Below are 27,244 nucleotides of genomic sequence, written 5' to 3'. Positions count from 1 at the left end.
GCGCTCAGCACGCGCTAGGTCCACGGTCCCACTTCTTCCGCGAGGCAGCTCTCTGTCTCTTTCCTGGTCAGGCTGCGTGTCCCCACAGAGCCTTCTGCACAGGGGCCCTCAGCCTCCTGGGTCAAGTCTGTATTGACCGGCCGGCATTCAGGGCTCTCAGGCATTGGCTAAGGCCCGTGCTTTTCCCTATAGAGAGGCATTTGTCCCCTTTGCTCTCTGTGACCCAACAGGAGAACGCACTTCTGTGCCATAGGAACCAGTGCCCGACAAGTTCCGGTGCCTGGGAGCCATAGAGGACCCGCACGGGTGTGCTGCCAGCTGGCAGGGGGCTGGCGGGGCTGGGGCCATGGACAGCGTTGGCATGGGAGCTCCCAATCGCAGCCGCAGCAGATGAGCACGCACTTGGGGCCTTAAACCATCACGGATCATCACTGGACTCAGTTCAAATGCCCAGCAAGCCTGTGTCCCATCTGCAGGCTTTCTGGGAGACTCGATTTCCGTTCCCTTTTCCAGTTTCTGGGAGCCGTCCTGTTCCGTGGCTTGTGACCCCACATGCCATGGCCTCTTCTGTCTCTGCGCCGGGTCACGCCTCTTTCTCTGACTCTCCTGCCATCTCGTTTTCCTTATAAAACCCTATGATTAATCGAGCCCACCAGGATAAGCAGGGCCATCCCGCATCTCAAAATCTGAAACTTAATCACGTCTGCAAAGTCCTTTCCACCTGTCTGGTAACGTCTATCCCAATTTGTCGAATGGACTTGTTGGCTAATTGAGGATGGGCCAAGTTATACGTCCAGTGCAGCCAGACTTTCTGAAATTACTTTTTTTTGGGGGGAGGGAGAATTAAAATTTAGGTTTTTAAATTTTATTTTTTTATTATTCATTTTAGAGGGGGGAGGAGGAGCATCAACTCCCATATGTGCCTTGACCAGGCAAGCCCAGGGTTTCGAACTGGCGACCTCAGCGTTCCAGGTCAACGCTTTACCTGCTGTGCCCCCACAGGTCAGGCTCTAGGTTTTGTTGTGGAATTTCCTAATTGTTTTTGACTATTACTGACTCATATTTTTAAAAATATAACCCTATGGGGTTAATGTCAGCAGATACAGGTGTATTCCTTTCTGACGACTATGATAACCAATCTCCAGACATTTGAGTGACTTATGACAATATTTATTTATAGACAGATTTATTCTGTCATGGTTCTGGAGGCCAGATGCCCTAAATCAAGGTGTGAGAGCGGGGCCACGCCCCCTTCCCTGACGTTCTGGTGGCTGCTGACCATCCCTGGAGCCCCTTGTTGGGGAGATGCGTCACTCCATTCTCTACGCCCATTATCACAGAGTTCTCCCTGCATGTCCGGGTCTGTGCCCAGATTTCCTTCTTCTTATAAAAACACCAGTCATTGGATTAGAGCCCACCCAAATCCAGCATGATCTTATCCTAACTGGCTAGCATCGGCAAAGACCCTATTTCCAAATCAGAGCACACTCACGGGTACTGGGACTTAGGACTTAAACATATCTTCTATTTTTTGGTGGTGGTGGTGGGGGATGCAATTCAACCTATAACAGTCGGTCTGCTGCTCACAGGTAGCCCTCCGACCGCTAGCTTCAGCTCTGTGCTTTAAGGTGGGACGTAGAACGGGTGCATTTTGATAGTGCCCGGGGTTTGGTAAAGGTCTGAATGGGGTGGATCACAGGAGCAGCCCCTGGTCAGGGAGTGATCTTCAGCATACGTCTGCATCAAGCTCCGCCTGGCTAGCTAGGGAAACGGTGCTGACCGCGCCCCTGCGTGGCTCTGGCCGTGGGCAGCCCGGTGCCACGCCCACCGGTGCTGTGCTGTGCCGTCTGCTCCCGCTTAGGGCCTTCACGACTTATTGCAACTCCACTCTTAGCCTTGGAGGGGATAGCCTATGTGTAGCTTCAGCTCTGACCCTCTGCTTCTCAGCTCCAGGGAACCCCTTGCAGAGGTGGGGGGTCCTTCCGATTGGCTCAGACTCTCCTAGGTCTGAGTTGCAGAGATGGAAGACAGGGAAGAAAGGGCTTGCCTCTTGCAGCTGGAAGGGCCATTTATTTCTGACATGGCTCCCCTCTTTCTCTCTGTGTAACCCCATTAGACCTCTCCTGCCCACAAGGAAAAGCCTCTAAGCAGGCTGCCAGCTTAACATTTCATGTCAGCTATTTAAAATCTATCATGGGAGTTCGATGCATTTTGTATCTCGTTGCTATCACAAAGGAGCAGAAATTTAGCGGCGTAAACAATACAGCCTTATTATCTACAGGTCTGGTGGTCAGAAGTCTGAAATGGGGCTTACGGGGCTAGGATCTGATGTTAGCGGGGCTGGTGGTCCTTCTGTAGGCGTGAGGGGAGACTGTTTCCTCCCCTTTCCAGCGGTCAGTGGCCCCGCCCACATTCCCGGTCCGTGATCTTCTGTCCTCACCGCGGGCCGCTGGCAACAGTGGCAGCACCCCTCTCACATTACACCACTTCTCCCCTTTCCAGCGGTCAGAGGCCCCGCCCACATTCCCGGTCCGTGATCTTCTGTCCTCACGGCGGCCGCTGGCAACAGTGGCAGCACCCCTCTCACATTACACCTCTCCTCCCCTCTCTTTGGCCTTTCTTTCTCCTCCATGTGTAAGGACCCTGTGATGACCCTGGGCCCAGCGGGGTCATCCAGGACACCCTCCCTATGTTCAGGTCAGCTGATCAGCCACCTTGGCCCCCCTTGGCCGTGTCATTTAACACTCACGGGTTCCAGGGGCTGGGGTGTGGACCTCGTTGGGTGGACCATTCTTCTGCCTGGCACACAGACAGTGGGAGGGGTCGGCCCCAGGGGACCAGTGGAATCAAGGTCTTAGACGGTGAGTGGGGCTGAGGATCCACGCCCAAGCTTTCTGCTTCTGCGGCCTCCGGAAGGAACGGCGCAGTGAGTTTCATGGGTTCCGGCTGCCCTTTCGGTCCAATCTGAAGCTGTGTGGCTTCATGGCGACCCTGCCCACGGACCTCTGCTTTCACACTGTGGGGCCCCTGGTCTTCAAAAAAAATCAACTTTCATTTCTTTCTCTGTGGAGGAATCTTTGAAAAAACAAAAACAAAAACCTTCCATTTTCAACCATGGTTGTCTTTCACTTTGTCCCCTTGCCACCCAGGGGGTGGGGCAGAATCACCCAGGGGAGGGCACTGTGGGGAAGGTGCTGACAGAAGAGGGGACACTGGTCCGCCTTTTTTAGACCGGAAGTGATTTCCTTAAGAGTCGATGTGAGTGCTCATTTCGACAATTTAGACGGGAGCCTTAGTTATCTACCATTTTGGTGTTTCATTCGTTGGATGAGGCAAGCCTGCTTTAACATTCATTCTTCCCCCAAAAGAAATCTTGACTGCCCTGGCTGGGTAGCTCAGTTGGTTAGAGCGTCAACCTGATACAACAAGGTTGCAGGTTTGATCCCCCAGGTCAGGACAATGCAGGAATCAACCACTGAAGGCATAAATAAGTAAGAGAGCAAAGCAATGTTTCTCTCTCCCGTTCCTTCTCTCTCTCCCTCTTCTCCCCCCCCCCCCCTCAAATCAATCAATCAATAAAAATTTAAAATAAAGAAATCTTGGTATATGCCCTCTATAGTGCTATTTTCTGGGTTTGATTAGCCAAGGAGAAAGAAGCATTTTTGAGGGGCCTGTGCGCAATCTGCCTCTTTCTAGGTTACTGGGCGGGGCAGACGGCTTCCTTTCTCTCCTTCCGGCCTTCCTTCGCCCTCAAGATGACCTGGTTCTCTTAACAAGCATCATTAAAAATACCCTTTGTAAAAGAAGAAAAATGACTCCTGTAAGATCAGTTCAACATAAAAGAATTACCTCCATACTTAAACACTTACACATTGTAAATGATCATAGATGAATTTCTCAGTGGCTTCTCTCTCTAACACTTCAAATAGCCGGAGCTATAAATCGGGCATAAAAGATAGAAATGAAAAGGGAGATGAACGTTACAGCTCTGAGATGTCGACTCACTGTTAATACCTCGAGGGAGATTTTTTTTTGTTTCATTGAGAAATCACATTGCTGGAAACTGGCGTATCGTCTTACACAAGGTCATGTAAAACATACCTGGTAACACTGGATGGCCACTGGTCTGACTTCTACACCCCTCAGTTCTCTTTTTGTTTATTTTTTTGTGTGGCAGAGACAGAGAGAGTCAGAGAGAGGGACAGATAGGGACAGACAGACAGGAAGGGAGAGAGATGAGAAACATCAATTCTTCATTAGTTGTTTGTTGATTGATTTCTTATATGTGCCTTGACATGGGGGGTGGCTACAGCAGACTGAGTAACCCCTTGCTCGAGCCAGCGACCTTGAGCTCAAGCTGGTGAGCCTTGCTCAAACCAGATGAGCCCACGCTCAAGCTGGCAACCTCGAGGTCTCGAACCTGGGTCCTCCACATCCCAGTCCGATGCTCTATCCACTGCGCCACCGCCTGGTCAGGCTGGTATGGGCTATTCTTGATTGTGGTGAATTCTGGAAGGAGGAATCCATAGCAGGATTCTTTACTTTTGCTGCTGGCATCACTTGCAACCATTGGCCCTTGCCTCTTGGGACGGTGACCCTGGCCACATCGGACCCTTACCGGGCGTTGTAGGCTCCAGCTGCACCTCCAGGGAGGGTCTGGTTCTCAGTCAGGCTCCGTCGGCCCTTTCCCTGGCCAGACGGTGGGGGTTGCACTCACCCGTTCAGTGAAGTTGTCCCCAGCGTAGTCAGGACTCGAGGCGATGGAAGTGTCCTCAGTGACAAGACAGATGGTGGCCTTGTGAGCCTCTCCTGCTGCCCACAGGAGACCAGCGAGCGCGTCAGCCAGGGCTCGCTCCTGCTCCTGCTTGCTGATCGCACATAAACTGCAACGCAGGGGTGTGGCGGGGGGGAGACCTTGGGATGGCCAGTCCCCCAGCCGAGGGCCGGGGCCTCTGCTTCTGCGATCCCTTCTGACTACAGGCTCGGTCCATTTGGCTCCTTCACCAGCCTACATTGTGAGAACGCTCCAGAAGTCCTGTCCTCCCTGCTGTCACTGGACTGGCACCCACAGTGGCGGGCTGTTTCCCTTGGTGATCTCGGCCGGTCCCACCCTGGGTGCTATCACCCCGTCGAGTCCCACACCTGTCCTCTTTCCGGAACGCCAGCCAGGACTGATCTCAGCTCTTTAACCAGCAACACTGCCCTTTCCAAGAGCAGCTCTTCCAGTTTCATCTCCCTGATTCCCAGTGTGCAAACCTCCGCCCCAGCAGCTGGATCAGCCCCCTGAACATACTTCCCACATTCTACCTCCGCGCCTTTGCTCAGGCACCCTGGGCCTGCCACGCCTGTCCTCTCAGCCTGATCACGTCCTGTACGTCCCGGGGCCACCTGCAGACTGCCCTCACTGACCCAGAGCTTACACCCCCCCCTGCCGGCACTCAAGTGCCCGGCATGGTTCCCACACTCCACACACGGCTTCATGTAATCCTCACAGCAACCTGTGAGGTGCGTTCTATCCCTACTCCCGTTTTATAGGAGGAAAGGCAGACAAAGGGGTCGAATCATTTGCCCCTTGTCATTCATCTTTTTTTTCTTTTCTTCTTTTCTGAGAAAGAGAGAGACAGACAGACAGACAGAAAGGGAGAGAGATGAGAAGCATCAGCTCGTAGTTGTGTTACTTTAGTTGTTCATTGATTGCTTCTCATACGTGCCATGACCAGGGCTCCAGCTGAGCCAGTGCCCCTTGTTCAAGCCAGTGACCTTGGGTTCAAGCCAGTGACTGTGGGGTCACATCTATGATCCCATGCTCAAGCAGCGACCCCACACTCAAGTGAGATGAGCCCTCTCTCAAGCCAGAGACCTCGGGGTTTTGAACCTGGGTTCTCAGTGTCCCAGGTCAGTGCTCTATCCACTGCGCCACCGCCTGGTCAGGCCTGCTCAATCGTCTTTAAAGGTGTAGAGCAGCAATCTGAATGCAGGCGGTCTGGCTCCTGGCCCCTACTCTTAGCCATTACACTCCAGTGAGCAATGACCCTGAGGCTGTCAAACCTCCCAGGAAATGGGAGCCCATCTTTAGGTGGTAGACCTGTACTCGGCCTGTTTCCTCCGAGTTTTACATGGGTGACTGTTGTCCTGATGAAGAAACAGAAGACAGAGTTTGGTTGAGGATCTCGGCTGTAGTCAGAGCCCACTTAGTCCTGTGGCGATATAGAACAGAGTAACAAGGAGCCTAGTCCGCCCAAACCCGAGTAGGAAGCAGGTGAGAATAGAAGGAGGCGTGATGAGAGGAGAGAAGGGAGAGAGCGGTGACGAGGAAGGTTCCGGAAGGCTTCATGGAGCTGGGCTATGGGGGCAGTTGCTGGCTACCATGCAGTTCATGTTTGCCACTTGCCGGGACCGGGTTCATTGCTTGGCAGCCGTGCAGCTGGTATTGTGCATTCCGCCTGGATTCCCGGGGACCCCTTTTCCTTAGCTGATGGGCACGTCCCCCGGTTCTTTCCGGTACTGCTGTGACTGGCTCCTGCTTTCCAGTGATCTCTGAAGAGCTGGAGCCACCTGGTCCAGCAGCGCCTGGGACTTACGCCCCCTCCTGAAGGATGGCCCCGGCCCATGCCTGAGGGGGGTGGGAGGTACAAAGTCCCTGCCCCCTTCGCCGAGCTGGGACAGTGACACCCAGGGCTGAGGATGTCTTTTGACTTCTTTGTTTTCTCTAATATCAAGCATAGAGTTTTTGCAAATGATAGGGGTTTGTTACATTCTAAGAGTAAAGCAATCTGAACTGATTTTTTGAAAGAGGCAACTACCAAACTCGGTGCTTTGGTAGCCTGGTTAAATAGAAAGATTGATTCTCCACTTATCAGGGTGTTCGTCGACCCAGTGCTTCCCCCTGGCACGGCCAGGTGGAGGCTTCCCATCGAAGATTGTCCAGTGCGCCCACCTGAGACCCGGGGCTTTGCTGCACCTGACAGGGTGGTTTGCCGTAGAGCAGTGGTCCCCAACCTTTTTTGGGCCATGGACCGGTTTAATGTCAGAAAATATTTTCACGGGCCGGCCTTTAGGGTGGGACGGATAAATGTATCACGTGACCGAGACAAGCATCAAGAGTGAGTCTTAGACGGATGTAACAGAGGGAATCTGGTCATTTAAAAAAAAACAAAAAACATCGTTCAGACTTAAATATAAATAAAATGGAAATAATGTAAGTTATTTATTCTTTCTCTGCGGACCAGTACCAAATGGCCCATGGACCGGTACCTACCGGTCTGCACCCGGGGGGTTGGGGACCGCTGCTGTAGAGCACAGAAACCGTCACCGTGCCTCTGCAGCTGGGCTTCGAGAGTGGCTCTGGGAGAGCTGTCCCCAGTCACGAAATGCAGCCCTTCGGGGACAACCAGCCCCGTTTCTGTCTTTCTAGGGGGGCCCCGGGGGGTTTCCTGCTGTGATGACTGAGCACATAGAGCTTGTTGTGGAATGAGGAACCCTTCCGAGCGCTGCTGCAGCCGCCCCTCACCTGCGGAAGCTGCGGCCCCTGCCCTCCCTCGGCCCCTCACCTGCGGGAGCTGCGGCCCCTGCCCTCCCTCGGCCCCTCACCTGCGGTCCCTGCCCTCCCTCGGCCCCTCACCTGCCCTCCCTCGGCCTCTCACCTGCCCTCCCTCGGCCTCTCACCTGCCCTCCCTCGGCCCCTCACCTGCGGCCCCTGCCCTCCCTCGGCCCCTCACCTGCGGCCCCTGCCCTCCCTCGGCCCCTCACCTGCCCTCCCTCGGCCTCTCACCTGCCCTCCCTCGGCCCCTCACCTGCGGCCCCTGCCCTCCCTCGGCCCCTCACCTGCCCTCCCTCGGCCCCTCACCTGCGGCCCCTGCCCTCCCTCGGCCCCTCACCTGCCCTCCCTCGGCCCCTCACCTGCGGCCCCTGCCCTCCCTCGGCCCCTCACCTGCCCTCCCTCGGCCCCTCACCTGCGGCCCCTGCCCTCCCTCGGCCCCTCACCTGCGGCCCCTGCCCTCCCTCAGCCTCTCACCTGCGGTCCCTGCCCTCCCTCGGCCCCTCACCTGCGGTCCCTGCCCTCCCTCGGCCCCTCACCTGCGGGAGCTGCGGTCCCTGCCCTCCCTCGGCCCCTCACCTGCGGGAGCTGCGGTCCCTGCCCTCCCTCGGCCCCTCACCTGCGGCCCCTGCCCTCCCTCGGCCCCTCACCTGTGGGAGCTGCGGCCCCTGCCCTCCCTCGGCCCCTCACCTGCGGCCCCTGCCCTCCCTCGGCCCCTCACCTGCGGTCCCTGCCCTCCCTCGGCCCCTCACCTGCGGTCCCTGCCCTCCCTCGGCCCCTCACCTGCGGGAGCTGCGGTCCCTGCCCTCCCTCGGCCCCTCACCTGCGGCCCCTGCCCTCCCTCGGCCCCTCACCTGCGGCCCCTGCCCTCCCTCGGCCCCTCACCTGCGGGAGCTGCGGCCCCTGCCCTCCCTCGGCCCCTCACCTGCGGCCCCTGCCCTCCCTCGGCCCCTCACCTGCGGCCCCTGCCCTCCCTCGGCCTCTCACCTGCGGTCCCTGCCCTCCCTCGGCCCCTCACCTGCGGCCCCTGCCCTCCCTCGGCCCCTCACCTGCGGCCCCTGCCCTCCCTCGGCCCCTCACCTGCGGGAGCTGCGGTCCCTGCCCTCCCTCGGCCTCTCACCTGCGGCCCCTGCCCTCCCTCGGCCCCTCACCTGCGGCCCCTGCCCTCCCTCGGCCCCTCACCTGCGGTCCCTGCCCTCCCTCGGCCCCTCACCTGCGGCCCCTGCCCTCCCTCGGCCCCTCACCTGTGGGAGCTGCGGCCCCTGCCCTCCCTCGGCCCCTCACCTGTGGGAGCTGCGGCCCCTGCCCTCCCTCGGCCCCTCACCTGCGGTCCCTGCCCTCCCTCGGCCCCTCACCTGCGGCCCCTGCCCTCCCTCGGCCCCTCACCTGTGGGAGCTGCGGCCCCTGCCCTCCCTCGGCCCCTCACCTGCGGCCCCTGCCCTCCCTCGGCCCCTCACCTGCGGTCCCTGCCCTCCCTCGGCCCCTCACCTGCGGTCCCTGCCCTCCCTCGGCCCCTCACCTGCGGTCCCTGCCCTCCCTCGGCCCCTCACCTGCGGCCCCTGCCCTCCCTCGGCCCCTCACCTGCGGCCCCTGCCCTCCCTCGGTCTCTCACCTGCGGTCCCTATCCTCCCTCGGCCCCTCACCTGCGGCCCCTGCCCTCCCTCGGCCCCTCACCTGCGGCCCCTGCCCTCCCTCAGCCCCTCACCTGTGGTCCCTATCCTCCCTCGGCCCCTCACCTGCGGTCCCTGCCCTCCCTCGGCCCCTCACCTGCGGGAGCTGCAGTCCCTGTCCTCCCTCGTGAACAGCAGGTGTTTGAGGATGGACCCTTGGACCGCCATCTGGATGCTCCGGACGCCGCCCTGGAGGGGGGAAGATGAATCAGGGAGGCCGGCTGCAGGGCTTTACGACTGGACAGCTCTTGTACACGATGTCGTGGTCTGTTCTCTGCAGCCTTTTCCCTGCTGGGATATAGATCCCCTAGGCTTAGCAAGAGACGGTGTATGTACCACCGGCCCGCCGTCCCTCCAGGCTCGACTCCGCAGTGACCAGCCTCTCTGTGTGGAGCCAGCCCCGTGCACTGGCACCTGGGGACATATGCCCTCCTGCACGAGGCCCCCTGCTACATGTCATGTCGAACTTTTCCATGAGTCGGAGGTAAGGAAATAGACAGCTGACTCTTGACATTCTGTGTGACTGGTGATCAATGACATGAATTATTGAGGTTTTAAACAAGCCAGAAAGAAGCTGCTAGATTGCCTCCTGCCTCTGAATCCTCGGGGACACTCAGGACTTGGGAAAGAGCCGGGGAAACTAGGAATTGAGGAAGTGGGAGAGAGGAGAGAAAGGAGTGGGAGTCTTGGTTACAACCCGGAGAGCATACTGTTAGACAGTCTGTTACCATTTCCGGTTCAGTTTTAAAGTGTCAGCGTGTTTCCACAAGGGACTGTAATAAAACCGTGCATTCGCCTGGATGAGGCGGGAAGGAAAAAGGAAACCCAAATGAGGAATAGGGAGTTGGGATTTAAAAAGAAAATTGTCACCTGCTATTTACCTTTCCCACTTCCAAAGCAAAGGCCAGGTCAGAATGCGGAGCATGGAACCTGAAACAGGCCTTTTCCCAGTCGTCGCTGAAGGCGCGGGCCGTGTTTCCAAAGAGGCTCTGCCGCAGCTTCTGGTGGGGGGGGGGAGGGTTTGTTTAAACGAAGGTAGTTCTTACGAGACACATGCCTCATCCGTCTGTCTTCAGTAAGGTGGTGGAATCCTGGGGGGGGGGGCTCCCCTTCCTCCAGTCAGGGTGACGTATTGCTTCATTTCACTAATTGTAAAGTCCTGTGCAAGAGACTCCATCAAGTTCGCTTAGGCTATTCTACCCTGAAGGCTCAGTGTGTCACCCCAGTACCTCTGTGTCCCTGTCTGATTTGTGTCCCTTGGGTCTGTCTCACCCTCCGTTGCTGGACAGCCCTCCTTTACCGCCGTGTAACGCGTGACAGGCCGCTGCTCTGTCCTGAGGCCTCTGTCCCTGTATTTGTGTCTCACGCCAGAGTAAAAGGGAATAGGTGGGACTCGGTGTTGGTAACCGGAGTGCCATTGTGGTTTAGATGATATTAAACAAGCATTCTCTGTTCTCTTGCCCCAGAACCTTTCAAGTTTTCCAGAATACTCTATGGTATATTGAGATTGGAAACTGTCTTTTAGAGCTTCCCAGAAAAATGGAAACAAACCTTTATAAACCAAACACATGAAATAAAAAAATAAAAAAAAGAGGGAATCACTTATAATCAGAGATCCACTAACCATTTAGCACAGGGGTTGGGAACCTATGGCTCATGAGCCAGATGTGGCTCTTTTGATGGCTGCATCTGGCTCGCAGACAAATCTTTAATAAAAAAAAAAAATAACATTAAAAATAGAAAACATTCTCATGTATTACAATCCATTCATTTCCTACCACTCATGTTCATGGTTGTGGGTGGCTGGAGCCAATCACAGCTGTCCTCCGGGACAACACCAAATTTTTATTGGATAATGTGTAACGTACACGGGTCGTTGTATGGCTCTCACGGAATTACGTTTTAAACTATGTGGTGTTCATGGCTCTCTCAGCCAAAAAGGTTCCCGACCCCTGCTTTAGCAAGTGCCGGGTCCTGTGTGGGGGAGAGAGGTGGGGAAGGTCTAACACCCCATAACAGTGTACAAGACAGGAGGTGTGAAGTTCCATAAGTCAAGTACAAATTACCATGAAAGAACAAAGGAAGGAGAGAGAACTTCCTCAGGAAGGCTTCATGGAAGAGGTGGCATGTAAGCTTGGCTGGCAAATGGCATCCAGCATTTATTGAGCATTTCCTATGCATCAGGCACTGGGCTAAGTGCTCTACACTCATTATGTTAATTTAACCCTTTGAGGGAGGTACATTAGTGTCCCCCTTTTACAGAGAAACATTTGCCAGACGTCGCCCAGCTGCTGGAAGCACAGCTGGGATGTGTGCTCGTTCTAACGCCGCTGCCCTGCCCCCCCCCCCCCCCGCCCCAGCTGTGCTCCTGCAGGTGCCGTCCTGTGACCGCTGTCATTTCAGTGCGCCGGTCATTATTTAATTAATATTTTTCATCAGTTTGGGCCATTCTTTATAACTTAGAAAACACTTATTTAAAGGGGATACTTGATATCACCTCCTTAGACGAGAATCAAAATGACTAGCCATGCACAATAGAAAGGATACGAAGGAAATAAAACGATGTTGTTGCATTACGGCTAGAAACCGTTGCCTGTGAAATCTCTCTCGGGGCTCGCACTCCCTCTGATTAGAAAAGGAGGTAAAAAGCGTTCGAGGGGTGTGAACGCACGCTGTCCTCGCCTGCCTGCCTGCCGGAGGGAGAGGGGGCTGACTGTCCCGGGAGATAACTCGGGGTATTGGGAGGGAGAGGGGGCTGACTGTCCCGGGAGATAACTCGGGGTATTGGGAGGGAGAGGGGGCTGACTGTCCCGGGAGATAACTCGGGGTATTCGGGAGGGAGAGGGGGCTGACTGTCCCGGGAGATAACTCGGGGTATTCGGGAGGGAGAGGGGGCTGACTGTCCCGGGAGATAACTCGGGGTATTGGGAGGGAGAGGGGGCTGACTGTCCCGGGAGATAACTCGGGGTATTGGGAGGGAGAGGGGGCTGACTGTCCCGGGAGATAACTCGGGGTATTCGGGAGGGAGAGGGGGCTGACTGTCCCGGGAGATAACTCGGGGTATTCGGGAGGGAGAGGGGGCTGACTGTCCCGGGAGATAACTCGGGGTATTCGGGAGGGAGAGGGGGCTGACTGTCCCGGGAGATAACTCAGGGTGTTCGGGAGGGAGAGGGGGCTGACTGTCCCGGGAGATAACTCGGGGTATTCGGGAGGGAGAGGGGGCTGACTGTCCCGGGAGATAACTCGGGGTATTGGGAGGGAGAGGGGGCTGACTGTCCCGGGAGATAACTCGGGGTATTGGGGAGGGAGAGGGGGCTGACTGTCCCGGGAGATAACTCGGGGTATTCGGGAGGGAGAGGGGGCTGACTGTCCCGGGAGATAACTCGGGGTATTCGGGAGGGAGAGGGGGCTGACTGTCCCGGGAGATAACTCGGGGTATTCGGGAGGGAGAGGGGGCTGACTGTCCCGGGAGATAACTCGGGGTGTTCGGGATGGTCCTTAAGGACGGCCCGGCGCTCCGGCCGAGACCCTGCTGCCTGCGAGGAGGGGACGGCGGCCATCCAGAGCGCGGCAGACATGCACACGGCAGTCAGGGTGTCCAGGGCCGGGGCCCAGAACTCCGTGTGTGCGTGCATGTGTGTGCATGCGCACGCGTGTGTGTGTGTGTGTGTGGGGGGGGGTTCTGCGGCCACAGGGCAGGAAGTAAGTGAAAAGTAAGACAGGAATGTGCTTTGGAGCTAGCTGACCCTGGCAGTCAGGGCATTGGACAAGGAACATGGAGCCCAACTGGCCCAGGGCCTGGGACCTCTCCCCAGCTGGGATGGAGCTGGCCCCGGGGTCCCTAAGAAGGACAGAGGCAGGAGAAGCAAGCACCCGGACTGCTCCACCTCTGTCAGACCACGCTCTGGTTTCCTGGCGGGAACCACCCATTACTCCCGGGCCTCTCTGCTCCCACCCTCCAAAGAGAGGGGTTGTCTCCGCAGAGAAGTAGAGGCAGGCGTGTTCCAGTGGGAGCCAGGGCCCAGAACTGCACCTAAGGAAGAATGATCTGTCCTGTGTCTCGGGGTCACAGCAGATCAGAGGCTACTCTTAGACACAGACGCAGTACGTACCGTGGCCAAAGAGACCCCTGCTGCGTCACCAACCCAGCCCATCCCCAGCAGAGGGTCGAAAATGACAGAGAGCGTTTCCCTGACGTCAAAGCTCCATAGCACAGAAGAAAGACCGGCCAGCATAGAGGAGCCCCAGGGATGCCCCTTCCCAACCATGAGCTTGCACAGGTTGCTGACCTCTGTAAGACTTTATCTGCTTGTCCCGAAACGAGGAGAACCCCTGCTCGGCCCACATCACGGCTGTCCTTGAAAGAAGAGGTAGGGAGGGGCTTTGGACAGGTAAGTGCTGAGTCAGCGCAGAGTGTTGTCACCTGGTGAAACACAGCCTGTCTGCCCTGGGCCGTCTGGTGCCTGCAGGAAGGAAGTCCTAACGCAGATGGGAAGAGACCAGAGACTGGCAGGACTGAGGGAGGGGAAGCCGTGCATGAGCTGAGAGGTTAAGACTGTTGAGACGAAGAAGGCTTAGGATGCAAATTCAATTAGAAAAATTCTGCAAGCCAAACCATCATCCCATCTCCTATTTCTGGTGCCAGCTGCCACCTCCGACTTAGGGAGTGTCACTGCCCAGATGCACCTTGGGGAGGCGTAGGACAGAGGGGCTGCAGGCCTCTCAGGCCAGACCCCACTGGTTAGAGTGACAGCAGAGGGGACTCATCTTACCCGCCTACTTTCCTGTCAAGTATAACTGGATGACCCAGTTAACCTGACACATAGTCAGTGATCTGCATAAGTTGTTGTGCTGCCTGGAAACCACCCACCCACGGTAAATGGTCCTAATAAATGACTGTAACGGTCATTATTATGTAATGCAATCAAGCCCAGTTTAGTTTTTCTCTTTGTTTTCTAGGAATCGTAATGAAAATCTTTTTCCTGGTTGCTGTGGTGATGATGATGATGGTGATGATTCACACACACACACTTCCTGAATCATTCCTCTCAACGGGTTTAATTTCCTTACCTGGACTGCTTTGTCCCTTGTCCCTAGGCTTAGAGTTTCCCTGTGACAAGCTGGCCCGGTTCAGTCCTCTTCGACCTCACACCCACCACCCACCGTGACCTAGAATAATTCTCCTTGAAACTCCTTTCCTAAATCTTTTCTTGCTTTTTTAAAAAAAAAACTTTATTTATTCATTTTAGAGAGGGGGGGGAGAGAGAGAGAGAGAGAGAAAGAGAGAGAGAGAAATAAGGGGGAGGGAGCAAGAAACCTCAACTCCCATATGTGTCTTGACCCAGCAAACCCAGGGCTTCGAATCGGTGACCTCAGCATTCCAGGTCGGCGCTCTATCCACTGCGCCACCACAGGTCAGACAAATCTTTTCTTGCCTTAAAAATTACTGGACCATCATAGAATCAGAAATTCTTAGAGACACGAGTGCTAAGAAGACAACGCTGTCCTCGCCCTTCGAATGCAGTGCGGGGCTCTTGGCTGGACTGTGTTCACCTGAGATCCGTCAGCGTCTGGGGTAGTGCCTAGTACACAGGAGCTCACAAGAAGCGTTTGTTGAATAATTTTTAAAAAATCTAATTCAACCCTTTTCGGTGACAGTAAAGGACTTGAGGCCCCGAGCAGTTCAGTGGGACGCCCAAGGTCACATAGTAAATGGCAGCGCCAGGACCCAAAGGCGGGGCTTCCCGCACGCACCAGGCAGGGTCCCAGCCGGTGGCCACGCTGTCCAGTCAGGACAGTTAACTTGAGGAGAGTTTAATACAGAAACTATTTGTAAAGATGTGGGCCACCGGTGGGGAAACCACAAAGGCTGATGCAGTCCCAGGGCTGGCGACCGTAAGGAGTCGTATTATCTCCTGGGCCTGACAGGGCAGAGGACTGGTTACTTGAACCAGGAGAGGGAGCCCTGGGGGAGGACTGCAGCTGGGGGAGGACTGCAGCTGGGGGAGGACTGCAGCTGGGAATAGGGGGGAGGACTGCAGCTGGGGGAGGACCGCAGCTGGGGGGAGGACCGCAGCTGGGGGAGGACCGCCGCTGGGGGAGGACCGCAGCTGGGGGGAGGACCGCAGCTGGGGGAGGGCCGCAGCTGGGGGGAGGACCGCAGCTGGGGGGAGGACCGCAGCTGGGGGAGGACTGCAGCTGGGGGAGGACTGCAGCTGGGGGAGGGCCGCAGCTGGGGGAGGACCGCAGCTGGGGGGAGGACCGCAGCTGGGGGGAGGACCGCAGGTGGGGGAGGACCGCAGCTGGGGGAGGACCGCAGCTGGGGGGAGGGCCGCAGCTGGGGGAGGGCCGCAGCTGGGGGAGGGCCGCAGCTGGGGGAGGGCCGCAGCTGGGGGGAGGACCGCAGCTGGGGGAGGGCCGCAGCTGGGGGAGGGCCGCAGCTGGGGGGAGGGCCGCAGCTGGGGGGAGGGCCGCAGCTGGGGGAGGACCGCAGCTGGGGGAGGACCGCAGCTGGGGGAGGGCCGCAGCTGGGGGGAGGACCGCAGCTGGGGGGAGGGCCGCAGCTGGGGGAGGGCCGCAGCTGGGAGGAGGGGGGAGGACTGCAGCTGGGGGGAGGACCGCAGCTGGGGGAGGACCGCAGCTGGGGGAGGACCGCAGCTGGGGGGAGGACTGCCGCTGGGGGGAGGACTGCCGCTGGGGGGAGGACTGCAGCTGGGGGAGGGGTCCATCCCGCTGTGCCCCTTCTGTCTCCCTCCATGCCCCATTGGCCCAGCCCGACAGGAAGTCAGACAGGGTGGGGCGGCGGGGTGGGGGGTGGGGACCGCTGCTGATGGAGGCACTACAGCCCGTCCTGCGCGGAAAGCAGGATGGAGAAGGTGAGCCAGTACATAAAGGGGCGCACGAAGGACAGTCACCACCCTGGACTGAGATGCCTCGCCAGGGGATTGTCCAGAGCAGCAAATTAATAAATTCAGTAGACATCTCCCGAGGCCCATCTACCGGCCAGACCTTCGGCTGGGGCGCCAGGATGTGCTCCCTGCTCCCAGAAAGCCACCTCTTTGCCTGTTATCCTCTATTACATTTTTATATGGGTCTCCCTCAAAATGTATGACCTCTCAGTGTTGCATTTTCAGTGTGATCCTGCTGGGTGGCGTGGCAAAGACACCAGGGCTTCGTCTGCTGGCTGCTGAGAAGGGAGGCGACAGGAGCCCGTTCCAGGCTGGGTCCTGGGGAAGGGCCCGGCGTGGAGGGGGGGTGGGAGATGCCCACGGGAGGGCGGGCAGCGACGAGGCTGGTGGAGGGGCCCTGAGGCAGGTGTTCCCCTGGTCCACGGTCTCCCCTGGGCCGGCACACACACCACAGCATGTCACGCTGCGGGGGAGGAAGGAGGCTGTGCTATTGGAAATAGGGCCACAAACAGGCGAGGAGCAGGAGAGCCCGGGAAGCAAGGGTGCGGAGGGCGCTGCACCCACCCCTGCTCTCGCAGCCGATTCTCAGCGGAGAGGGCGTGCGGTGCCAGGAAATGCCACGCATCTCTACTTCAGACAGAGCGGGGAGAAAATGGCAGGATGACAACAAAGTGCATTCTTAGGTGGTGTCAGAAACCCAGGCTGGGTAGCTCAGTGGGTTAGAGCATCGCCCTGCTACGCCAAGGTTGCGGGTTCGATCCCCAGGGCACATACTAGAGTCAACCAATGAATGCATCAATAAGTGCAAGAACAAACTGCTGCTTCTCTCTCTCTACCTCTTTCTACCTCTCTCTCAAGTCAATAGATAAGTAAGAATATTTCAGTGGGTATTTACCGGGCAACTGCACTGCCCAAATGTCGATTAGACTCGGCCACGCTTCCAAACCGCCTTCTGCGACACACACGTTCAGAAGCCCAAGGCTCATCATCTTCAGGTCCCAGAGTCCCGAGCTGTGTTTAATCAAGGCGACCGCTATTTAAAGGATGCACTGGCCTCTGGCCCACATGACAGGAGCATGTCCAGATTTATTTATTTATTTATTTTCAGGAAAATCAATTTTTCTCTACTTCTGGGACTTTCTGAGTATTCCCATCAGCTCCGTTTCAGGCTACAGTGGTCCAATTCTTTGGTCTTCCAGCCCTTCCCAAAGGGAGAGGATGACCCGGGAAAAGTCACAAGGGTGGCGGGGTGGGGGGCTGGGGGTGGGGTGGGGAAGGAGGTCTCCACTGTATCCCGTTTGTGTTGGTAGAGAAGTGAGGAATTCAGGCCCAGACGCCCCAGCCTCTCTAACGACACGGGGAGAGACTGGAAGACTTTGGAAACATCTGTGAATGCTTCTCCTCTCCCCCTCCCCCATTTTAAAGATTTGTATGTGTTTTTGTTTTTTGTTTTTAATAATGGGTCATACATCCGAAGGGTTCAAAATCTGGAGCACAAAACGGTAGCTGAGAAAGACTCCCTCCCACCCCCCCTCCTGTCCCCACCCTTCCCCCACCGTTATCCGTGACAAAGTCTTCTGCAATTTCTGTGTGTGCATACAGGCAAATACCGGTTAGACAATCATAGTTTTCTCCCTTTTTCACACACAAAGCAGCCTATTCCAGATGTATACGTATCTACATACAGATATATAGATATAAATTTTAAAGGGACATTTTCCATAGAAGTTTATTTCGGAGGCTGAAGCTCCCTACGTTTGTATTAGAGGTTGTTCATGACAAACATTAGCTTGTCCGGTAAAACACAGATTGTTCCTCCCTCGCAGTGTGGCAGCGTGACCGCCGAGGCTGGACACTAGCAGGATGACATGTGACCTGTCTTCCTCACCCAAAGGGGGGGCTTCACTAGGTGTCTAACACACAGCAAGTTCAGGCGCCATCCAGGGACCACGAGGCCCCTGAGCAGAGCGGACCGTCTCGCGAGAGCTGCGCTGACCGGTCCTCTCGTGACATCGGGCGTTTGAGCACAAGAGGGATGGTGGATTGGGGCACAAAGATGTTTGACGAGAAGGAGCAAGTGGGCCTCCCAGTGCCCTGGTACTGCTGGGGTGACAGTGGAGAGGGGCTCTGTGAAGCCCAGGGGACAATGTGTGATTAAAAGCAGTGGGGGCTGGGGCCCCTGTCTCTGATGATGTGGGGAGACGGGGTCCTTAGATCTGATGTTTCCTCGGAGGCACTTAAGGGACGGCCAGGCTCACCCGGATCTCTGCACCTGGGCTCAGGGGCAGGTCCACTGGGCTCACCCAGATCTCTGCACCCGGGCTCAGGGACAGGGCCACTGGGCTCATCTCGAGTCCCTGAGCCTGGGCCCAGGGGCAGGGCAGCCAGTGCTCACCCCGGGTCTCTGCACCTGGGCTCAGGGGCAGGGCAGCCAGTGCTCACCCCGGGTCCTGGCACCTGGGCCCAGGGGCAGGGCAGCCAGTGCTCACCCCGGGTCTCTGCACCTGGGCCCAGGGGCAGGGCAGCCAGTGCTCACCCCGGGTCTCTGCACCTGGGCTCAGGGGCAGGGCAGCCAGTGCTCACCCCGGGTCTCTGCACCTGGGCCCAGGGGCAGGGCAGCCAGTGCTCACCCCGGGTCCTGGCACCTGGGCTCAGGGGCAGGGCAGCCAGTGCTCACCCCGGGTCCTAGCACCTGGGCTCAGGGGCAGGGCAGTCAGTGCTCACCCCGGGTCCTGGCACCTGGGCTCAGGGGCAGGGCAGCCAGTGCTCACCCCGGGTCCTGGCACCTGGGCCCAGGGGCAGGGCAGTCAGTGCTCACCCCGGGTCTCTGCACCTAGGCTCAGGGGCAGGGCAGTCAGTGCTCACCCCGGGTCTCTGCACCTAGGCTCAGGGGCAGGGCAGCCAGTGCTCACCCCGGGTCCTGGCATCGGGCTCAGGGGCAGGATCGCCAGGCTCATCCTAGGTCCCTGCACCCGGGCCCAGGGGCAGGACCGCTGGAGCTCTGGAAGAGGTGCCCTCTGCTCCCTGCTCTCAGGGCCGCAGAGCGGTCTCTGCCTGTGGCTTTAGAATGTGGAGGGCTGCTGTGAGTGGGAGGCACCTCTGACCCTGGTGGGTCCTATTCCCCTGGCTCCTCCCCTGACTAGGCTCCCCAGGTTCCCAGCACGTGGCTTCGACCATGACAGCTGGTCCTTTGGACGTCAGCCGAGGCCTTGCCTGCCACCCGGGACTGTGCCATCCAGTGAGATGCTGTCGTTCTGCCTCCTCGCTGAGAGTCCGTCCCAGTCCCTCACTCCTGCCCTGGCCAAGTTTTGAATTGAGCAAATGGTCCTCAGGGCCAGAAGCTTCCAGATTCACCTGGATCCCCAAATATCGGGTTCTTTTCAAATCTGCATAGTAGTTGGCGGCCCCAGAAAACCCTACTTCCTGAGACCAGCTCCTGGCCCGGGGCCGGGCCTGGCAGAGGCCCCTCCCCCCCTCCCTCCTGACCATACTGGGACGGGTCCGTCTCACCATCCACATGGTCTTACACGTTCGCAGCACTTGACCGCTGACCTACCCTCCCTTCGATAGTGAATTATTTGGCTTTAAGTCCCTTTCTCCTGCCAATTTAACCGTCAAATCGAGGAAGCGAATCAAGAGAAATTCAGAGTTGGGGAGGAGGCGAAGACCATAACATCACCCGTGTCCTTGAAAAAATACTATAAATAAGTCATTTTAATTATATTCTCCTTTTACCAAGAACCTCCGTGTGTAGTCTTACCTTCGATAATCCTCTCACATGGCAGCAGATAGGATTCTCCAGCCCTGTTGTTTGAGGAAGATTACATTTCGTCTCATGTTTAATTGACAAGCCGTACTCACCGTGGCCACTGCCGGGGAGATGGGGACGCCTCCCGATTTTGAAGGGATGGTGGAGGGGCTGGGAACGGAACAAAGGCTACTGGGTGGCCAGTGTCCTTGTCCTCTGGGCTGAGGTATCCCTGGTCCATCTTCATGTTCACCAGCAGACACGTGGCGGTCTTGGCGAGTCTGTGTAAAATGCCACCACCAAAAAACAAAGCAAACAGAGCTGTGATGACCTTCCCCCATTTTTCTTTCTCCCTCTCGGACATTTTTTCCCCCCAGAAACTACTGTCTCCCTTTTCCCAGATGTCTGAAAATTGTGAGACATGGCAAGAAAAGAGACAGAAGAACCCCAGCATCTGTGTAAGGGGTTTCTCTCCTAAGTTTCATGTGACACGAAGTAACTATGGAAACATAATTAATGCTATCAAGACCTTGACGGGAAATCATGTTTAGAGAAGAATGTAAATGTCACTGAGTCTTGTTTTGAGAGGACAGCATTTTATAAACAATGACTAAACCTTCGCAGTCCAGGAGAGGGATTTTTCTCGATGTTGTTAACCGGCCATCGCATGAAGTCAGGTGCCTTCCTTTTCACTCTCTCTGGTTCCTAGTCCCCCGTGAGTGAGTGAGATTTCCTTCTTTAAAAAATTCACCTCCCACCCCCGCATCTGTAAAGAAAAATAAGCCTGTTCCTCTGTTTCTTGACTGACGATGTGGCGTTGAGATATTAGTTAGCGTCACCTCTCCTGCCAGTTACGTCGCCTCCCCACTCACGCCGTGAAACCCGTCTGCCCTGTGGGGAGCTGCCGCGTGAAGGCAACGGCCTTGTTAGTGTTTCTGGGATCCTAGAGGCCGACACGCTTTCTTATCTCGGAAACACAGGTTCCAAGTCGCAGGCCGCTGATCGGATCAGACGCGTTTTGTAAATCAAATGGAAAAAGGTCTTTTACCTTTACGCAGGTGGGTCTCCTCTACCTGGGTAAGGCATAACTCGGTATTTGTTTATTTATTGATTGAATATCTCCAGGACTGAAGTAGAATCACTAGCTCCCCGATTCTAATTTAGACGACAGTTAAGAGAATAGCACAAAGAAGGCTTTTGATCACAGGTTACTCGGGGCCCGGTGCTTTCATGTTATGGTGAAAGCATTAATAATTCAACTGTTTGATCAAATCATACGCTGCTGAAAATCACCTTAATATTTCTGTGCCGTGTTAGTTCAATGATTGGATGAGTGTCTGAGATACAAAGTCTGTTATCTTCTAACCTTTCCGGGGGACACGAGGTACAGACATTTTTCATCTTCTATTGTAAAACAGATTTTGAAAATGCCTTTTAACACCCAGAACTCAGTCATCTCTCTCTCCTTTGAAAAGGGTGAAGGAAAACAATTTCTCAGAAGCTGAATAAAGATAAGTATTTTCCAAACTACTTCTCTTCAGGGACACTGAAGCACTTTGCTGTCAGAAGAGAGCGTTATTTCACAAGTGCAGGAACTCCAGGTTCTAATATTACTTTTCTTTTTTTCTAAAATAATAACCATATGGTGCTTATAATGATGAAAAGTCGCCCATAAACATAGGAAGAGATGTTTATGAAAAAAGAAAGCACAAGAAAAGATCTTCACCAGGCTCTCTACTTTTAGGTCTTCACACAGTAAGTGCCGGGTGCCTTAGTGACATTATGTGCATAGAATATTTTGCTGATCACACGGTTGTTTGAAGAAGCAACTAGAGGAAAACACATAGGCTTTGAGAAAAAATAATTACCTGAGGAGTTGTATTATTGGCCCCCAACCTAAAAACGAAAGAGAAAAACATCAAGAAAAGGACTCGATCCAACCCTCCCATCCGTAAAGCTCCTCAACCCCAACCTTGCTAAGGATGTCTTTTTCTGCAAATAGTTATGCCTTTCAAATGTAGATCTATCACGGAGACTTCTCATATAGCAAGCATAAACACTGATCACTGAAATACCTAAAGTCTCTCTGGTTCTAGAAAAGTGAGAAAACGACCACATCTTACCTGACATAACTAAAGATTTTCCTCCATCTGTCAAGAAATGAAATTTTCCCAGTTATCTCCTCCAAATCCAGCCCTTGGGAGCTTTGTGCTTGGTCTGAGACCTCCATGGCCACTCTGAGGAGCTGGAAGCAGGAGGTGGTGAAGATGGGAGAGAGGTCCGTCCGTGGAGCTGTGCGGGGACCTGGGAACAGGCAGCCAGGCGGACAGGTGGAACAGTGCCGCCCCGACTTTTGACCAGGAAGAAGCTCACGCCACACGCTTGCTGTCCCGGGCACTCTGGAAGCCTCTGCTATCAGATCACGATTAAACTTTCATTAGAGGTCGAATACTTCTGTGTGTTTTTGTTCACTGTATAGTTGCCATGAATGTTTAATCCAAGACACAGATTTGTAAACAAAAGGATCGCAATGACTTCCCTGCATCAAAGCAACTGGGATACTTTCACTGCTGAGAGATGCATGCTGATGGAACATGATAGTGCCCAAGGCTTTTTGTTTGTGAACAGGAAGTGCTCGGCCAAAGCGGGTAAAAGCCATTCTATTGATGTCGAAAAGCTCTACCAACTACAACCGAGTCATATGCAGGCCGAGGAAAACACAGGCCGACAGATATTTGATGTGGATTTTAGTACACAGAAACCTCACACACGGTGTGAAGGGGGACTGCTTGATTTGTTTCAGGGAGAAGCAAATTGGCTGAATGAAGGTTAGCTGTAATAACTAGGATGATAAAGGATATTGATGGGGCTTGGCCAGGTAGCTCAGTTGGTTAAAGCATTGCCCTGATACGCCAAGGTTGCAGGTTCGATCCCCGGTCGGGGCCCATATAAGATTCAACCAATGAATACATAAATTATTGGGACAACAAATCAATGTTTCTCTCTCTCTCTCTCTCTCTCTCTCTCTCTCTCTCACACACACACACACACACAAACAAATTAATTAATTAATTAATTAAAAAAAGGAATATTGAGTGTTGTGATAGTTAATTTTCTGTGTCAACTTGCTAGGCTGTAGTTCCCAGGTTTTGGTCAAGCACCAGTCTAGGTGTTGCTGTGGAGGTATTTTTTGCATGTTATTAATCTTTAAATAGTTGGTTTTGAATAAAGAGGGTTATTCTGTATTGTGCGGCTGACCCCGAGCCTCAGCCAGTCAGCTGAAGGCCGTAAGGGAAGACTGAGGTCCCGGGAGGCAGAAGGAAGTAGGCCTCCAGACAGCTTTCAGACTTGGGCTGCAGCACCTTCTTTTTCCTGGGTCTCTAGATGGCCAGCCTGCCTGTGTATTTCAGAATTGCTGGCCACACAGTCATGGGGCCGGCTTCTTAAAAACCTTTCTCTCTCTCTTATCTTATGGAGTCTGTTTCTATGAGGACCCTGAGTAACACAATGGTGTCCATCAAAAACACACTGGTTACCGGTCAGTGTCTTGGTTGAATACTAAAATTGCACCTCTTCAACAGGAGGTCATTTTCTCTATAAACGTTACTGATCACAAGTTTTGTAAGTTCCTGGAAATGTTAAGATGTCACAGCAAAGACGCTCTTTGGATTTATGATGACTGGAGTGGTCAGACCTTGAAACACAAGTCACTACACAAACCAAAGGTGAATTTGGGTGTCAACAATTTTGCTTGGGTTTCCAGTTTCTTAAACCTCTAGGTTTTTTGTTTTGTTTTGTTTTTCAGTGAGAGGAAGGGAGGCAGAGACAGACTCCCACATGCATCCAGCAAGCCCCCTAGGGGGCGATCCTTTGCCCATCTAGGTCATTGCTCCATTGCTCAGCAACCAAGCTCTTCTTAGTGCCCGGGACCAACTGGCTCCAATTAAGTCTTGGCTGCAGGAGGGGAAGAGAGAGAGAAAGAGAGAGAGAAGGAAGAGGGGTGGATAAGGAGATAGGCACCTCTCCTGTGTGCCCTGACCAGGAATTGAACCTGGGACATCTACATGTTGGGCTGACACTCTACTGCTGAGCCAACCAGCCAGGGAAAATCTCCAGTTTTTTAAAATTAATTTTTGGTGGTTGTTTAAGCATTTCACAGGTTCCATAAACTTATACCAGATTTAATATTATTATTGTCAACATAAAAAACAAACAAAAAAACCCCTTCTAATCTCCCTCCTTTAACCATCTATCCCCTCTTTTTTTTGTAAAAAACAACATTTATTGTTTTCATCTTTATAATTTTATAGTTTTAATGGTAGTATCAGTATTTAATATTTATTGGACCCCCCCAGTGTGGAAAAAAAAGAAATTACTTGATTCTTTCTCTGAAATAATATAATGGTTAGAAATGTCTTTGAATTTCTTATTTAGAACTATATTAAAAAACAAATTCTGAGCCCTGGCATCCAGGTGGGTAGATTGCCCTCCCAAAACGCAGAAGTTGCCAGTTCGATTCCCGTTCAGGGCACATACAGTAACGGATCTACCTATCTCTCGCTCTCTTTCTCTCTCTCCCTTCCTCTCTCTCTCAAATCAATAAAATAAACATTAAAAATAAATAAATGAATTCTGGCCCTGTTTGGGTAGCTCAGCTGGTTGGAGTATTGTCCTGATGCATTAAGGTTGTGGGTCAGGGGGCGTATGGGAGTCAACTGGTGAGTGCCCGGATAAAGAGATCAGTGTTCTCTGTCTCTCCCTTTCTCTCTCTCTTCCTCTTTCTAAAGTCAATGAATAAAAATAAAAAAATAAAATTCTGGACCTCCCATTTAAATTATTTAATGAGCCAAAACAAAACCAAGAAAGGGGAGTAGCTAAGAAATCTATTTTTCTTAAGAATCATTATTAAATATGTATATTTGGGGCTATGTCTGTGTCCTGATTTACAGAGATTTCTGTGGAGGTGGAATTATAAATTCCAGTGATTAGGCAACTTACTGATAAACCATCCTATTGGTTTAAAAAATAGTTTTGGTTAAGAAACATATTTTGAGTATTTCCCGTGTACCGGACACTTGGAGATGCCACGGTGTATAAGATGCGGTTCCTGCTCTTCCTGAGAAGGACAGAGACGCGCACAGAGGGGTCAACGCTCTGGGGTCACAGAGGACAGGCGGGGAGCAGGGAGGTAAACAGCGTGGCTTCTGGGTCCAGATTGCTTAGTTCTGAAGCATGGTTTCACCTCGTACTAGCTTTATGGCCTTGGACATGTTATTTAACCTCTTTATGCCTCAGTGTATTCATCTGTGAAATGGGGATAATTTCAGACCTTTACCATGTCAAGACTTCTAATCCATGAGAATGGTAGTTCACTTATTCCTTATTTATCTTCCCATTGTTTAATCCCCAGAAATGGAATGCCTGAATCAAAGACTATGGTCATTTTAAAGACTTTTGAGGTCTGACCTGTGGTGGCGCAGTGGATCAAGCGTTGACCTGGAACGCTGAGGTCGCTGGTTCGAAACCCTAGGCTTGCTCGGTCAAAACACATATGGGAGTTGATGCTTCCTGCTCCCCCCCCCCCATCTCTCTCTCTGTTTCTCTTCTCTAAAAAATGAATAAATAAAAATAAATAAATAAAAATAAAGACTTTTGCTACATATGGTCAAATTTCATCATTGCTTTTGAACATCCCTCTCCCAACCCCTCTTATTCCTTTTATTCCTTAGTTAGAATTCATGGTCCCGCTTTTTTTAATTTAAAAGAAAAATGCTGCCTGACTGGTGGTGCTGCAGTGGATAGACCGTCAACCTGGCATGCTGAGGACCCAGGTTCCAAACCCTGAGCTTGCCACCTTGAGTGCGGGTTCACTAACTTGAGTGCAGGGTCGCTGGCTTGAGAATGGGATCATGAACATGACTCCATGGTCACTGGCTTGAGCCCACGGCCACTGGCTTGAGCAAGGGGTCACTGGGGTAGCTGGAGTCCCCTAGTCAGGGCACATATGAGAAAGCAATCAATGAACAACTAAAGCGCCGTAACTATGAGTTGATACTTCTCATCTCTCCATTCCTGTCTGTCTGTCTCAATCTTCCTAAAAAAAAAGAAAAATGCTGTCTTCACTTCCCTGCTTTCTCTCTCTTTTCAGTTAGATGTTGATCAGGTTCTACAGATGGAAAGGCTGACCTCTGGAATACACCAAGGGTTAAGCAGGTAACTCTTCCACATCAGGGGAAACCACCGCTTTGTTGGGCATTTTGGCTGTAAGAAGGGGGGTGGGGGAGAGGAGAGAGGATGTGGATCCTGGGCCAGGTCTTGAGGAATAGGGCAGGGGAGGGGTACAGAAATATCTAGGACCTGGAGCTGCCCTCTTCAATACCTGTAATGCCCTTGCCTCCACTCCATGGCATATGAAATCACCTAAAACTTCTGTCCCAAGACTACGCCAGGTGCATCAACGGACTGGGGCTGAATATGGGGTCTCAGGTAGCAATGGGCCTGACGCAGCAGCAGAAAGAGCAAGTACTCAGCCGGCCAGCGGAGGAAGAGAGTTTTGCAGCTGAGCTGTGGGGCTGGGGGTGGTGGTGTGGAGATCATTCCCCTGGAAAGGAAATGTGCTGTGTACATGCAGGGCTCTGCGCCTGGATCTGTTTGCTTTCTTTGTTGATGATTTGGAAAAATAATACCACTGATTTCATGAGGAAAGCCAGGATTTATTTCAAACTTGGAAATTAGTATGCAAAAACTTAATGTTGTTAACATTTGCTATAGTTTTCCAGAAAGCTATGACTGGTCTTTATAGACATTGACTCAATTTAGTCTTACACTGAAATTTGAAAACCTAGTGCTTACAAGCATTTTAACCAGTTTGCAAAATCATCCCCAACCTTTTTTCTTGCTGTTTTCATATGATGCTTCATAAACAGAAATCTGGAAGCGAAATTTTGGAGACTTTGATTAAAAAAAAAAAAATCTTGTTGGTGTTTAATTAACCTTACCCCTGCAAAACTCTTCCTTAGGATTAAATCAAATCCTTTATGCTTTAATTATCATTCATTTTCTTTAGTTTTAAGACCTGTGGAGATGGAAATTTCTTGATTATAGTCCTTGTTAAAAGAATTCTACCAGTCCACTGGAAACTTGAAGATGGTTTTGCTGTATTCTCCTTCTGTTCTTTGGTGTGGAGAGAGAGGGTGTCAGGCCCAGGGTCAAATCCAATAGCCTTGTCATGACTGTGACCTTGGAGATGTTCATCTCTCTGAGCTTGACTTTTCTTATCTCCTTTGACTTAGCTCATAGAATCATAATGAATATGCCTTATGTGAAAATGCCTAACCATTAACCAATGTTTTCTTGTCTCTTACATGTTAAATATTCTCTC

The 27,244-nt window shown here is 53.5% G+C and overlaps 1 protein-coding gene across 1 annotated transcript in view; it reads right to left on the bottom strand.

The window, feature by feature from the left end:
* Window positions 1–22,522, bottom strand: part of MINDY4B (MINDY family member 4B) — a 40,243-nt gene extending 17,721 nt beyond the window's left edge. Inside the window, exons 1-8 of the mRNA XM_066346902.1 lie at window positions 22,426–22,522; window positions 21,987–22,167; window positions 21,732–21,759; window positions 19,977–20,144; window positions 10,089–10,208; window positions 9,305–9,396; window positions 4,718–4,883; window positions 3,870–3,935 (exon numbers count right to left, since the gene is read on the bottom strand). Of these exons, the coding sequence (XP_066202999.1) occupies window positions 3,870–3,935; window positions 4,718–4,883; window positions 9,305–9,396; window positions 10,089–10,208; window positions 19,977–20,144; window positions 21,732–21,759; window positions 21,987–22,167; window positions 22,426–22,522 (918 nt within the window). The remainder of the gene's footprint in view (window positions 1–3,869; window positions 3,936–4,717; window positions 4,884–9,304; window positions 9,397–10,088; window positions 10,209–19,976; window positions 20,145–21,731; window positions 21,760–21,986; window positions 22,168–22,425) is intronic.
* Between the last annotated feature and the right edge of the window lie 4,722 nt (window positions 22,523–27,244).

Source organism: Saccopteryx leptura, chromosome 8 (assembly GCF_036850995.1).
Source record: "Saccopteryx leptura isolate mSacLep1 chromosome 8, mSacLep1_pri_phased_curated, whole genome shotgun sequence".
Taxonomy (NCBI): Eukaryota; Metazoa; Chordata; class Mammalia; order Chiroptera; family Emballonuridae; genus Saccopteryx; species Saccopteryx leptura.
This window is presented reverse-complemented; position numbering and strand designations above follow the sequence as displayed.